At 38.6% G+C, this 16215-nt stretch overlaps 1 protein-coding gene across 1 annotated transcript; it reads left to right on the top strand.

Annotated features, from left to right (window-relative positions):
* The first annotated feature begins 430 nt into the window (after nucleotides 1–430).
* On the top strand, nucleotides 431–15497 carry CLTRN (collectrin, amino acid transport regulator). Its single transcript, XM_040468264.1, has 3 exons — nucleotides 431–588; nucleotides 4844–5038; nucleotides 14671–15497. Exons 1-3 carry the CDS (start codon nucleotides 446–448, stop codon nucleotides 14825–14827), a joined length of 495 nt encoding a protein of 164 aa, XP_040324198.1. The 5' UTR covers nucleotides 431–445; the 3' UTR covers nucleotides 14828–15497.
* The last annotated feature ends 718 nt before the right edge of the window (nucleotides 15498–16215 follow it).

Here is a 16215-nt window from a genome sequence, read left to right as displayed (position 1 = left end):
AGAGGGAGGGAAATGTGGTCAACAGAGGAAGCAAGTATTGGATGAAGAGTGGCACCTGATTTGTCTGGACCCAAGCTGTAGATGGCTGAATGAGGAAGACACTAAAAAGAGCTTGATGAGGAAGTACAAAAGGCTCCTGTAGCTCAGAAAAAAAGGCCAGTGTTGAAGCCCGCGTGCTGTCAACTAGTGGGTGATGCGAGAATAAGATCCTTAATGTTCTACTGTGTAATTTTTCTTGTTTTTTTCATTTTGGTAGATCCTTATTTAATGGATGATCCCTAAATATATGCTTTTCAAACAAAGGAAATTTTCTATGCTAGTTTTTTCTTAATAAGACATTTCTTCATAATGGTAGAAATGACTTCATTCATAGCTAAGACACGTTTTCAGACAGTTATAACACCAGAGTGGATGTTCTAATGTAATTAGATATTATTTACTTACAATGTATTTTTTTTCCCCCATCATCTGCAGAATTTCCCACGTCCTAGTTTGCAATGTAACCCAGCGAGTGTCATTCTGGTTTGTGGTTACAGATCCTTTGAAAAATCACACCCTTCCTGCTGTTGAGGTACAGACAGCCATAAGGTAATCACCGCTAAATATGTCTTCTACTGGTAAATCAACTTGTTGATTAGTTTGCTGTTTTCATAGATTTTGAAGAATTCTCTCTCTTCTTACAATGACTTATGTATAAATATGTCAAAGATTTAATTTTGTTAGTTTGTTTTAGTGATCAGTTTGGATGAGTGGTTCTCATCCAAGGACAATTTTGCTTCCAAGGAAACATTTGGAAATGTCTGGAGACATTTTTGTTGTCATGGTTGAGGTGGGGTATGTATGGGGGGTTCTACCAGCATTGAGTAGACAGAAGTTGGGGTGCTGATAAACATTCTATTATACACAGGATAGCGCCTCAAAACAGACTTATTCAACCCCAGATGTCAGTTGTGCTGTGGCTGAGAACCCCTGGTTTAAATATTAGCCACGAATGTTTACTACTGTCTTCTTTTGTCAAGAACACCTTGTATGGCACTATTGTGTGATGGTTCATCACATGGATTCTGGAGCCCAAATCCTTCTGGTTTTGCCTCTTGCTAACTGTTTAAATACAGATAAATTACTTCCCCTTTGTTATTCTCTTGTAATCTGTAAAATGGGAATAATTATGGTACCTCTCAGAGTTGTTGAGATTAAATGAGTTATTAAATGTAAGGTGTTTAAAGAACCAGTCATACCTTTGACTTTTATTTAAAAACCAAGACAAAAATTCTCATTTCTTGGGTCTCTAAGGACCTACCTTCCTTAATTATCTTTCCCTTTAAAAGATACTTTTTGAAAAAACAAGGTAAAGTCATGACTCTCATACAAATTAAAAATAAATGCCATTAAAGATTTTATTATCTCATTAATTAATGAGGGAACTAGTAGTAAAATGTTCAAAACAGTTCAAAGGAGACTTTCAAGGAACCATGCATATATAGAAATCAAAATAGTAATCAGTCCATAGAAAATCAAGTGGACAAAAATAATTTACATTATGTCAGTTTTCTACTACTTACAGATTTGCAACATAACTCAAAGACCGGGGCACCCGGGTGGCTCAGTTGGTTAAACATCCAACTCAGTTTCAACTCAGATCACGATCTCACGGTTCTGCAAGTTTGAGCCCTGTATTGGGCTCCACACTGACGGTGTGGAGCCTGCTTGGGATTGTCTGTCTCCCTCTCTCTCTCTGCCTCTCTCTCAAAATAAATAAATAAAAACTTAAAAAAATAACTCAAGGACAAGTAGAAGGTGTAAATTGTCCAGAAAGGTGTATCCACCAGACACTCAGTAGTATTTTTTTAACCCAATTTCAAGTTTTACACATTTTTTTCCTGAGAGTTTTTCTCCTCCTCTCCTTGTGATCATAACAAACTTTCAAAACTGAAATGTGTTCTTGACTTCAAAGAAGAGGAAGGATGCAGTTTGTTTTTACTTCACCCACTGTGCATTTTATGCATGTCAAAACTTTCTATCCCTCAAATGATTAATGTTGGGCAAAAGTATATTGGAAGAATGAGTTAAGGAGATCAACTCTTTCTCGAACAAGAAAGAGTGAAACAAAGTAGCGCTCCTCAACAAAGGATTTACAAGTTACTGAAGTTCTGCTCTTCGCCAAGGAGAAATATCTAGTGAAAGAATTCATTTGCTCTCTGTAAAATATTAACATATAAGATAATGAGTATATAATCAAATGCCAAAGGTTTTTGTGTGAACAGTCATCCAGTTCCCTTACTGATCTGTACCAGTGCGAAATGATTTAATCTGCTTTAGCAGGAAGGTTTGACCTGTATTGTTTCTGCACTTCTGCCCCTAAGACTTACTGTTAATACCCAGCCCTTAGGGAATAAGAATTAGGAACAGTGTATTTCATAGGAAAAGGAATTTTATTCAAGCTCTCCCTGTGATCTGCGGGGGCCACAAGGAAATTAAGCTACTGCAGTTAAAGCAGGCTTCCGTGAACCTGAGGGAGAAGAGTGAGTGTTTAGGATGAAAGTGTCTGTCAAAGGTCCTAGCAGGGGAAGCTATTTAGGGGGTGAGGATGGCCAATAGAATGAGAATTTGTGTTAGGGAATGTGTAGGTCTCACCAGGATTGTATGAAAATAAAGGGAACAATACCAAGAAAGAAAGATACCAGGAAGAGCAAGGAGATGGTAGCTAGAAGGCAGGTGATAGGAATTTTTGGGCTGAAGAATCTATGGAGTTGAAAAAATAATGCTAGTTCCACTGAATATTTGCATAACACTTCCTGCTTCATAAAGCGTGTTCCTACACATCTGTGGCATTTAATATCAACACCAATTGTTTTTGAGTAATTATTATTATCCTCGGTTTATAAATGAGGGAATTGAGGCCCAGGGAGATTAATTTTAATTGATTTGCTGAGGCCACCACACTAGAAATATAAAAAGTGAGGATTTGAACCCAGGTGCGCTGCCATCACACCCAGTGATGTTTTTTCTCTCCACCAGAGTGTCCACACTTACGGAATTATGTGAGGGAATGAGCCACCAGTTCTACGATGTCTGTTTTAGCTCTGTCGTGAGGGCCTGGCCTTATCAGGCCAATCTTGGCTGGAAGATGTCCATGGTGACTGACACCTATTGGGGATTTCAGTGATGGTTGGAGTTTTAGTCTGTATTGAACTTCTTCATTTTTTTAAAATTTTTTAAAAAGCACTTTTAATGTTTATTTTTAAGAGAGAGAGACAGAGCACAAGTTGGGGAGAGGGAGGGGCAGAGAGAGAGGGAGACACAGAATCCAAAGCAGGCTCCAGGCTCTGAGCTGTCAGCACAGAGCCCGATGCAGGGCTCGAACTCACTAACAGTGAGATCACGACTTGAGCCGAAGTCGGATGCTCAACTGACTCAGCCAACCCAGGTGCCCCTGATCTAGAACTTCTAATCAGCCTGAGAGGCAAAAGAACAACAGAGTGTTCACTAACCAGGTAGATAGAATGAGAAATACAGAGTAACTTCTCATTTTACTCTGAGTTATACCTTAGTTGTGGGATTTGTTATTATGTGGAGAGGTTTGTGTTCCCAGATTACCAATAATATGTTATGGAAAAAGGAAACTTTCCATAGTTTGATAAAAGAAAATTACACTGGAATTATTGCCTGCTGTAGATTTTCTGGCTGGGATTCTTTTTCACATTCATGAATAATAATGCCTCAACATAGATTTTTATTTGCTAAAGGAGGTCTTTCCTGATAGCTTGGTGCCAGTCTACAGAGATTCTCAAGCCATTACTGTCAGGTTCAAGACTTAAGCTGTACAGAATGGTAGTCACCCGCCAAATGTGGCTATTGAGCACTTGAAACGTAGCTAGTCCAAGATTAGATATTCCCTAAGTGTAAAGTATTGAGTACAAAATAAAACGTGAACCAACTCAATTTTGATTACAGGTTGAAATTATATTTTTCTAGATATATTGGCCAAAAAAATGATTAAAATAATTTCAGGTGCCTGGCTGGCTCGGTCGATTGAGCATGTGACTCTTGATCTCAGGGTCATGAGTTCAAGCCCCATGTTGGTTGTGGAGCCTACTTAAAATTAAAAAGAAAAATTAAAATAATTTCACTGGTTTCTTTTTACTTTTTCTTAAATTGCACCTCCTAGAGAATTTGAAGTCACACATGAAGCTTACATATATTTGTATTTTCCATTGCTGCTCTAGAGGTAGATGAAGTCAGTTTGTCTAGTGCGAATTCAGTAGATGCCATACACTATCTCTAAGAAATCTCACCTAGTTTGCAAGTTACAGTTAGAAATTCACTTATTTGGTTTCATTCAAATAAGTCTTTGCTACCAACCCATCCCTAACTGCTGCCACCACCAAAAATGCAGATTTTCCCCAGGAAGAGTAACTCATTTACCTTGATAATTTTCTAGCTTTTGGACTCCTCAAGCACCTGTTACTTTAGTCATATGGAACCACTTGGAATTTCCCGAACAAATCTACTATACCATGTCTCCATTCCTGTACTCACCACACATTTCAGGAAATCAAACATGGTGGGGAGAACTTAAGCTCGGGACTTCCCGTTACTTCTAGGACATTCACAACTGTGGAGGACAGTAGACAAGCCTTTCTGTAGCAGCCAGCACTGCTCTGAAAAGTACCACAGCACGATTGCCCTCTCATCAAACTGTCTAGTCAACCTCAAGTCTCATGCTACAGGGATGCTCTGTTTCTAGAGATAATTATAATCATGGAGAGATGGGTCTGGACCTTCTGTTTCTAATTGTTTTCCTCTCTTGTTTTGTTTGTTTTTGATCATTGTTGTATCCTAGAATGAATAGGAACCGGATCAACGGTGCCTTCTTTTTGAATGACCAGACTCTTGAATTTTTAAAAATTCCGTCCACTCTTGCACCACCCACCGACCCATCTGTGCCCATCTGGATTATTATATTTGGTGTGATATTTTGCATTGTCATAGTTGCAGTCATGCTATTGATTTTATCAGGAATCCGGCAACGTAGAAGGTAAGATACTAAAAGGGAATGATTTAAAGAGCATTTTCCTATTTCCTCATGACTCGGGAAAGTAAGGAGAGCATTTTCCCCAAGCTGAAGGTAATGCCTTAAATCTGAAACTTTGAAAATATTGGTGATTGGCAAAATGTCACTTATGCTCTTGTGCTTAGAGACTTTTTACAGTCCAGTGTCCCTTACTATGACTCCTTCCATTACTGTCTTTTTCTTTGTTCTACACCGTATGAATATTTCATATCAAGAATTGATTTTAATATCTGTGTTAAGATTTTGTAAGGTGGATATACAAAGCTAAGCAGATTTCTTGGGTACGCAGGGTTAATCTTTAATAGTCCTCCAGCTCCAAATGCTAGCAGTTCCACAGTTCTTTCCATGCATCCCCAGCTTGGCTTGCCTTTTCTTGGCCTCGTGCCTACAGCTGCCATCTTGTCCCAGATACTTTTGCGCTTTTATACTTCCCTCCCTTCAATAGTTGCTTGTCCCTCTAGTGCCTATGCTACTACATGGAACCATGGCCCTAGAAGTGACCTTTGAGTCAACACCTTGCATCAGAATCACCTGAAACATTTGTTAAAATGTAGATTCCTTTGCACTACTGCAGACTTTCTAAATTATAATCAGTGAAGGGGATGTATTTTAATGAATATCCAGGTTATTCTAATTCACTTAATTTGAGGGCTTCCAATTTAACTACTTTTTAGAGATTCCTACTCCCTGAGTTCATTTATCTGGATTCTGGGGCACTGCAAACTTTGCTGTCTAAATGATTGCAATTACTTCAATCTGGTCGGAATTGCCGACCAATGGGAGAGTTACTAAGGCAGTGGGACAGGAGGAGAGGAGATAGGATTTCTCAGCATGATGAAAGGAGAAAATAAATTTGTTTACAAGAACCTCTGATCCAGAGAGGGTCCTTACTCTTCATTAGGCCATTTGATTCTTCTAAAACCTTCTCTTCCGATACCAAGGAAGAGGAATTCAGGTAAGTGGGAATCACAGGACATGCGTTGGTTTTCAAAAGGGTCAATGCCCACACAGACATGTGGGATGAGTTTGGCCAAGTATGTGTTCAACTAAATGTTTCTCTGGGGGTTTATTCCTTTCCATATGTCTCACTCTAGTTGCTAGCAGAAAGGAATCATTTTAAATGTTGGCCTTTGTAAATTTCTTTTCACAAATGATAAGTGCTCTAGAATAAAGGAGATTTATGTCTAGTGCCCAAACTAAACTCAGAGATTAATATCAAGTTGTACTTGCTCAACTTCCTTCATGTTGGCATGGCATGTAATGCAGAGAGCCTTGGAACGAGTTGTTAATTTGTTTTGAGTTTTTTTCGAATTTTAAGAAATATTCCCTTGCAATGTTTGAATACTTACGCTTAATATTTTTAAGTTTCGTATCAATCCTAGAATGCTGTGATCCTATCGTTTCTAAGGATCGTAACTTCGGTGAATGCGCTTCATCTCCTTGGTTCCCACTTTTCTCACTAGCACAATATAGTATAGGAGTTAGAAGAATGGACTCTGAGGCTGCTTAGATTCAAAGTATTTATCTCCTAGATTCTGCTCTTGTATGTAATCCATTAACTCTATGTGTATCAGGGAGCATAGGCAATGAGTCAGGGAAACCAGGCTCAGGGGAATATGGTTTGTGGTGCTAGAGTCGAGTTGGTTAAATCTATCTTTGTTGCCTGTGCATAGATAACTCTTCTAGAGTGACAGTCCAGTGTACTGGAAATAATGAACGTGGTGGGGTCAAAAGAGTTAATGCAGTGGTGTGCTTAGAGTGGTGCCTGTCCCGCAGCGAGCGCTCAATAAGTGTTAGTTCTATTATTTTATTATCCTGCCATTTGCTGGTCTTCCAGCTTTGCTATCTCTTTCCTGCTGAGCGGATTCTGCAGTAATATAATCACTGGGTGTGTAGCGTCATAATCTGTTGCCTGGGAGACGTGAGACTGTTGTCACAACCCTGCCTTCGCAAATTCATTTCGTGTTCAGACTAGGAAAACAGATAGACAAATCTCTTGCGTAAACCTGGAGAGCATCACTAATTGGCAAATATAGTCAGGACAGTTATGACAGCCTTCTGAAGATAAATTGATTTGTTGTGTTTTGAGTCTGATACGCTCCGTGGTGGGCTTCTCTTGGGCAAAGTATTGCTTTGAAGGTGTGGAGAGGGTGCAGTTTGAAGTGGGAAGAGCCCCGATGATTGTCATGATAGCCCTTTCTAATCATGCAAGAAGCAGGAGTTGCCCCCAATGCCTTTAGTCCTGAGGAAGACAAAGATTTGTCCGACAATCCAATCCATACATTGGATAGTAATGAACATGGTTTGCGTGATACAGACCTTAAACTTAGAAGGACAGACTGCAGAGTCATCTAAGTTACCATTTTGCTTCTGTGGAGAAGAGTGCCACTGTCATCTAAGACATACGCATACTTAACTTTACTGTTGAGGAAATTTCTCAAGTAAAGCTTTGGCAATTCTTCTGCCTGGGTCAATAACAGCATTACATTCATTATTCATATACAGTCATTGGAAGCCAAACTAAGTGAACTCAAACCCCAGCTATACCCTTTAGCCAAAAGGCCTCAGTCAAGTCATCTAATTTCCATGGGACTGTTTTGCCGTCTGTAGTAGGAAGATAATATCTCACAGGGCTTCCATGAGGATTGGGTGAGATAAATGTATGTGAAGTACCTAGGATATAGTAAGCTCTAAATAAACAGTAATTATTATTATCCAAGCAGAGCTTACCCCATTTCTGTGACTAAGAGATGCTGAAAAAGGATCTCTTTTCTGTCCAGAAATTGCCATGATACTGTAAAAAAAAATTTCTAGTTCAGTGGTTCATTGCTTGGGACTTTAGTAGTGAACACATATTTTAAAAGGCAAATGACACCACAACAATTGTTATTGTTACGGGCTAACAGCTAGTTAATAAAGCTAAAGTACTGACAAAAAAAAAAGGCAAATGACCTTATTAGGGTTACTGTTTACTAGAATAGTGGTGGACTGGTTAACTAGCTTTCTAAAAAATACTCTGATTTGTAACATTTGTTGATTTCCTATCAAGTATGAGCTTTCTGAATGTTTAACAACCACCTCTGGCAAGCCCATGCCAGCCAGCTTCCACACACCAATGCCACCTCCTTGGGAAATAATTTGAGGAAGATGCTCCTTTCTCTGTTACCGTCTAGTTGAGAATAGCAGTTTGTGGAAATGAGAGATTTGTTGGAGGAAAAAAAGTTGGAAAAAGATTTTTTTTTAAATTTTCTTTCAGGAGATACTTAGGCAGTTGGGTAGGTGGGCAGGTGCCCAAGATGGACTGCATATACTCCATGGTGACGTCTGTACTAGATCTGTGTCTAGCCCCAGCCCACAAGCAGATGTTTTAGATCTCTGGCCAGCTTTATGATGATGGCAATGATGATGACAGTGATGGTTGTAATGCTGATGGGGATGTGATAATGATCATGGTGATGAAGTTGTGATGTGTGCTTTAGTAGAAAGAGCACTGGCTCAGTACTCTTGGTTTTGGGTTCTGATCTCAGGCCCCGGTGTTTACTAGCTGAGTGGTCTTGAGCAGGTGACATATGGAAAACGAGGATAATAATATTTTTCTTAAATAGCTATGATTATAAGGAGACAAAGTCAGAGAATACACACAAGTGCTTTATACCCTGGAAAGTGCTATAGTAATGCAAGTTACTAGCATCACCATCAAAAAGCAGTTAAAAGCCCTAACTTTATATAACCTGGGACTGTGCTATAAAAGGAGAGTCACAGACACAGCATGATTTCAGACTTGCGTGTATATAGTAGGATTGGTTTATGAATCCTGTATATAAATAGACTGTAATAACGTTAGGGTCTTAGGAAAGGATCTTAACAATGATCTAAATTCATCTCTCCAGAGGCCAAGGCCCAAAGAAGTAAAAAATGTCTTATTACTTTATCAACCATCCACTCTGTCATAGGAGCTCTAGTATGTATCATAGAAGATACATACATAGATAACATGGATGGGCCTTGCCTGCAAGGAGATTATAGTCTTGTACTTGGTAACAAAGCCACGTTAAGGACTCAGGACATAAAACCCTAACTAATGCTCACAGTTGAGCATAGTCATGAGTAAATTCACTTGGTTTATTTCTGGTTTTGTTTCTATTCCTATAAGGTCAATAGTAAACAGGAATACTTTTCAGTCTCTACAGATATTGCTTTTCACACAAAGGGATGGGGCTCAGCCTACACACTTTCATTATACTGATACTTCACATGAAACTTCACATTCATGTAAAGTCTTAATTAAGTCAATAGTCTTAAAAATAGATATGTACATAAAATCAGGAATGTTATAGCTAATAATTGTTTCCCTTTGCTGTTCTTAAATGTACATACTCAATAGGAATCAAATACGTGTTTTGAGTGAATCCTGGGGAGATTAAATTAGAGTTCTAGTTTACTGGTGAGACCAATCTTGTTCCATTCTCAAAGACAAGCTGCTCTACATATTTGAGTCTTAGCTCCTTCATTTGAAAAACAGGGATAATAATAAAATCCTTATAATATTGCACATAATAATCCTTATAATATTAATAATAGGAACTAAATGAGGTAATGTATATAAAGCACTTAGTCTGGTTTCTGTCACATAATAGATACTAATTATTATTAGTATCCCTACTGCATGGCAGACATAAAGCAACCTGACTAGAGTCGCATGGTTAGAAAGTAGTAGTCACCGTATTTAAAACCAGGTGGGCTGGATCCCAAAGCCCATCGATCTCACTGAACTGTGGTGCCCACTGAAATCATTCCAGTAACGCCGATATTTTCCCCAGGAATCACTGGTACTGATCATGAGGACACTCCCAATTCTCCAATAATTAATTCTGTTCTGTTTAAAATCATATTTGTCTGTCCTTTGTTGTTTTCTGGCTATTCTTGGGCCTTGGCTCTTCAGCTCTATCTTGTTTGAAAGGAGACAGAAGTATTCTCTGTGCTTTTAGCTGCCACTACTTTATTTTGAACAAACCCTGCTTCTCAACACCCCCTAGCTCCGAGGGTCAGCTGATGTTTTTTTGTCTCCTCTTTTGCCCCTTTTCTGTCTGGATTTATGAGAAATGTCTACTTTCGAGGCTCTTAGGAGCTAGTTTCAGGTATTTTAGTTACTTTCTAAAAAATCCTGAACCACCTGACACTGCAGGAACAGCAGAAGTCATTAACACTCAATTTTATTTTTCAGGAAAAAGAATTCATGTTTTTAGCAGAACATCAATTCAGAATGATCCAGAAACATGGTTCAGTTTTCTTATTGTTAGTAAGAGCAATGCACAGGCAGTGAGTCAGTTTATTACAGGACCTACTATGAAATGTGACAAAGTACTAGAGTATACTGTTACATAACCTTTGAGCCGCTTATCGTGTCCAGCCAGCAAGTTACTGACATTGCAGTTTGTGAAGCCCAGCAATGCCAAGACTCAGAACAATTGGATCTAAGGTCACAAGAGCACAACATGTACCTAATTTGCCACTGACACAGCTTCATTAGATATACTTCCGTAGCCATTTCACTCAATCTTTTTGGTTGAGAAGTCCTTCCTCTAAAGGAGACAAACTTGTCCTCATCTATTTGCGTCTTTCTTTTTAGTTCCTCCCCATCCTCTGTGATGCCTCATGGATTAGTTTTATGGTTCAGAGGGGGAGGCAAGACTCCTTGCAGCCATCTACATGTGTCTAGCTCTCTGCAGTTTTTCATCTAATGTTTTATCATCGATAAAAACACTTTCTTAACTAAGGAAACTGACAAATAGATGCTGGCAACCATTATTTCTAAGACTACCACCTACTTCAGAGTGCTGCATCCACTAAGATTTTGGCAAGATGAGGGGCACCTGGGTGGCTCAGTCAGTTCAGCATCTGACTTCAGCTCAGGTCATGATCTCATAGTCACAAGTTCGAGCCCTGCATTGGGCTCTGTGCTGACCGCTCAGAGCCGGGAGCCTGCTTCGGATTCTGTGTCTCCCTCTCTCTCTGTCCCTCCCTCTGCTCAAGCTCTGTTTCTCTCTCTCGAAAATAAATTAAACATTGAAAAAAAATTTTTTTTAAGTTTTGGTAAGATGAATTTCATACTTATATATGCAAATTTTAGAGTAAGATTTGACTGTTGAAAATCTATTTACTGTTGTGGAGAATTATTATTCACTTCAAGCCCAATGAGGAATGAGTTTTGGGGAAATTGCGTGAACTATACAATTTTAATGATAATTTATAAATATGCATTTATTTTTTTAATTAAAAAAAATTACATCCAAATTAGTTAGCATATAGTGCAACAATGATTTCAGGAGTAGATTCCTTAATACCCCTTACCTATTTAGCCCACACCGCCTCCAGTAACCATCTGTTTGTTCTCCATATTTATGAGTCTCTTATGCTTTGTCCCCCTTCCTGTTTTTATATTATTTTTGTTTCCCCTCCCTTATGTTCATCTGTTTTGTCACTTAAAGTCTTCATATGAGTGAAGTCATATGATATTTGTCTTTCCCTGGCTAATTTCACTTAGCATAATACCCTCCAGTTCCATCCATGTAGTTGCAAATGGCAAGATTTCATTCTTTTTGATTGCTGAGTAATACTCCATTGTATATATGTATACCACATCTTCTTTATCTGTTCACCCATCGATGGACACTGGGCTCTTTCCACACTTTGGCTATTGTTGATAGTGCTGCTATAAACATTGGAGTGCATATGTCCCTTCGAAACAGCACACCTGTATCCCTTGGATAAATACCTTGGATAGTAGTGCAGTTGGGTTGTAGGGTAGTTCTATTTTTAATTTTTTGAGGAACCTCCCTACTGTTTTCCAGAGCGGCTGCACCAGCTTGCATTCCTAATAAATATGCATTTCTTACTGGAGCTTCATCCCTATTGAAATATCACTCCTCTTTTTTATAATCCATAAAAAATGGGAAGGAAGATGAGTGAAATTTGGAGTTTTTCCCTTTTATTAACTCTTTTCTTTTCACTTTAGGATGAGGACTGAGTCTCTTTGAGCACACAGTAGTCACTCAAAGCATAGTTATTCAATGAATGCTGGATACTGTGAATGGAAGTGATATGATTGATGGTTATAGAATGTCCATTGCTTTTGCTTTCTGGAGGACATGGAAAGTAACAATACTCCTGTCCACCAGAGGAGAGGCAAGAGTATTCTAGTCCTCTGTTAGGTGATTTCACTTGGCTGAAACATGAAACTCTGTGCTCATCCCAGCCTGCCCTGATAGCTGATGGCTGAGGCTTAGCCTGGCCAGTACAGTGTCTTCACCCTGAGGATGGAAAAACACAGGAGCTTATCCTTTACTAGGTCTCTGGAACTGTGACCTCCAGCTTCTAACCCAGCATTGGGCCTGTAGTGATAAATTGTGACACTTGATAGTGGCATATACAATTGTGAAATATTTTCAAGTGATGACGATGGGATCTACTGCATTGGAATGATACTTCACCTTTCTTTATGAACTTCAACTATTTGGAATTATCTAATAAACCATCAGCAAACCCTTGCAAAATCTATACTACTAATTTCTAAGGTAGGAAAACAAATGTTTTCCTCTATTCATTTGGAAAAGCAACAATACAAGAGATACAAGAAAGATTGTGTGTATGTGTCCTTCCTTCCCTCTTCTTTTCTTTCTTCTTTCTTCTTTTCTTCTTTCTTTCTTTTTCTGTGGTGAATCCCATTCAAGATCTACCTTTGCCTACTGTCTAACTTGACCTACAGCATTAGTCCATCCACCTATCCGTTAATTTATCATCCAGCCAGCCAGTCATTGATCCATCTGTCTAACTAGCTAGCCAACTATCCATGTGTCTGTCCATCCAACTCTAAGCACATCACTTAAGTGCCTACTCTGTGCTGAGTCCAGATCAGCTGTTTTATAAAATATTTTAAAATTTGGATTTGTCTGATTACTTCCTCCTGGCAGATTCAGGTAAAAAAAATTTGGTGATGGGGTGGGGTAGGAACACAGAACACAGAATTTTATAAATAAACAATAAATAAAATCTCAGTGCATCAAATCTGGAGGCACTGTCAATTTGTCTAATTGTTGGTGATGTTCACCAGATTTCTTCCTTGACAAAATACAAATATCTCTTTGTAATTAGTACACCGCTTGTGAGTGTGACACACTGAGACCATGTGAATATCCTGTTCCCCAACCATCCCTTACTCAATGGTTGAATATCCATTGATGAGCCTCATCAGAATGAATTATTATTATAGTGATGATTTTCTATTTCTGTTACTCTTTCTAGCTTAGTCATCATTCTTTTGTAAATAAGAGCTCTTTCTTTTTTCTCCCTTCCTCCACCATATTCGTTAAAACACATTAAAATGGACTCTCATGCAGGACAAATAGGAAGCTCTATCTCAGTCATCATTTGGGGCATTTTCACCACTTCCTCATTCACCAGAGACTCACCAAGGTCCTAAGGGACTTCCATAGTGGTGGGAGTCCATCCTGGTCACCACAGCAATACCCACCATTCCAGCAGTGTGATCCATTTGGGTCTACCTCTTTGAAGTTTCCACAGATTCCTGGAACAAAAGCATCTCTGGCAAGTCTGGGAGCATCATGCCCCAAATCATGCTTCTGTGATGCCCCAACATCTAACTTGTGATTAACCTCAGGGAAACTACTCTTCTCTGTGGTTGCATAGAGGTACCCACCTCTTTTTTTTTTTTCCTTTTACCTTCCTTGATAACAAGCATAGTTGGCTCAGTGTCTTGGTCTTTCACAAAAGACAGGAAAACCCTTTGAATTCAAGGCTACAGCTTTCCACACTCCAAGGAAATATTAAGGGTAGGGCTAGCAGAGTCTACAAAGGGTCTGAGAATGAGGAACTCAAAGATTTACAGTGTCATACAGAGTTTTTTCGGGGAATGACCTGGAATTTTAGCTCCGAGTTGTAATGTAATTAGTAAAGTGTGTTCTGAGTTCCAAAAGCCCAATTTACAAACGAATGCAACTATTTTGTAATGAGTAGAGCCAAGCAATGATATCTGCAATTTATAATGGTTACTTCTTTTCTACAAAGGAATGTGAGTTTGGTTCTTGATGCCTCATTTCAATTTGATTTCCACCCACTATTTACAGACTATTTGTCAAATCCTGTGAGAGGAATCTGTTACTTTTTTAAAATTCAATTTTTGTTAAATTGTTCTCCTAGAGCTAAATTTTTTAACTTGCTATTTTACCACACATTTTCTTCGTGTTCCTTCATGCAATTTGTGTGTGTATACAAACACATTCATTCATATAAATATATATTCACTCATATACATATTCATGCATATTTATTTTAGTATTCTAAATAAGGCGGCTTATTCTGATCTGTATGTATATATCATCCATGCAGACCTCTTATCTTAGTAGCAACTTTTCAGCTCATTAGCTCGTTACGATCTTTGAAATTTATTTGAAAATACAGAATGTCATCAACTATTTCATCATTCTAAGGTTCATCTTCCCTTTCCTACTCTCCATGTTTGTACAGAAGACCAGGATTTCTCCTCCTAGATCCCAATCATTCTTTCTGTGTGCATTTAGGATGAGCAAAGGACCAACTGAAGTGGATGACTCTGAAGATAACTGTGAAAACACGATCACAATTGAGAATGGCATCCCCTGTGATCCCTTGGACACTAAGGGAGGGCACATTAACGATGCCTTCATGACAGAGGATGAGCGGCTCACCCCTCTCTGAAGGGCTGCTGTTTTGCTTCCCCAAGGAACTCAACACTTGTTTCTGCGCAACTGCTAAGCATTATAAATGATCAAAGGCAGATTGTATATTTTGTTTCACCATTCTTCTTTTGTAAGAAACTGTCAATGTGCATGAAAGTAAAAGGCAATCAGTTATATCCATGAAGACCTTTGGAATCATAAGCTGTTGACTACTCAGAGTATTCCAAAATATTTCTCCAACAACACAATGTGTAATTGTAGTCATGTGGTGTCTTTAGTTATTGGTTTAAAAATGCATTTGTGTTAAGCATTTCCAGAAATAAGGTCAGGCCACTACATGTATTTTTTTCCACACTTTGAAGACCTAAAGAGAAATATTTTTTCCAGTGGAAAATACCTATAATATGGTATGGAAATCTTTGAAAGTGGATCCTTTTTGAATATTGTTTATATCACTCTGCACATGACTAAGAAATCAAGAATAGAAAATAATGATTATAACTGAGATGGATGAATATGGGAGTATCAATACATGAGGTGAAATTTGATCCTGTTATCATACCAATACTTGCTTATTCTCTATCAGTCTCTGATAGGGTAGCCCTGTTTGTTGACTATTTCTGCAATTTGTAAAAGTACAATCTATGTGAATTTAATAAAGTGCTAATCATCTCTTTTTAATTATGCAACTGACTGTGGTCTGAGAGTTATTTTCATGCTGTGGAAGTCAGGAAACCTATTTTTTATTAGTTATGCATAATCTATTCTACAACCCTAGAAATGAATTATTTTCATTGTGTGTATCCTTACTTTGAAGACAACTTACAGTTAGTACACTTCATTACACTTCCAGATAGGCCATGATTCTTCTAAATTCTAATAATAATTTATTATACATTTATGAATAGAATGAAAATTTGCTGCTCAGTCTGCTACTGCTGTCACCCATAGTTGATGTTACCACAACAGTTTCTAACTCTCTCCCCTGACCCAGTGTTGTTTCCTGGATACAAACTCCAAGATGGGTCGTTGCAAGCAGAAGGCTTACTGGGGAATGCTCTCAGGAGATACACCTGTAAGAAGTGAGGAAGGCAGGTGTGGCAAATAGACTCAAAGATGTCTGCCATCTAATGTTCACACCTTCATGTAATCTCTCTCCTTGAGTGAGGATGGGACTGGTGAGTTGCTTCTAATGTATGGAACACAGCAAAGATGAGACATTACTCCTGCAATTACTTTATATCATGTCTGAGTCTGTCTTGCCAGCAGATGTGTTTAGAGACTCTCCTTGTTGGCTTGACTAAGTGGCCATGTTGGGAAAGCCTACATGAAAGAAACTGTGAACAGCCTCTAGGAATTGTTGGTGGCCTCTCAGCACTGAAGACAGCCTCTGACCAACAGCCAGCC

The sequence above is a fragment of the Herpailurus yagouaroundi genome, unplaced genomic scaffold, assembly GCF_014898765.1.
Source record: "Herpailurus yagouaroundi ecotype Mexico unplaced genomic scaffold, PumYag 67690, whole genome shotgun sequence".
Classification (NCBI taxonomy): domain Eukaryota; kingdom Metazoa; phylum Chordata; class Mammalia; order Carnivora; family Felidae; genus Herpailurus; species Herpailurus yagouaroundi.
The sequence above is the reverse complement of the archived record's forward strand: the minus strand, read 5'-3'. Positions and strand labels throughout refer to the sequence as shown.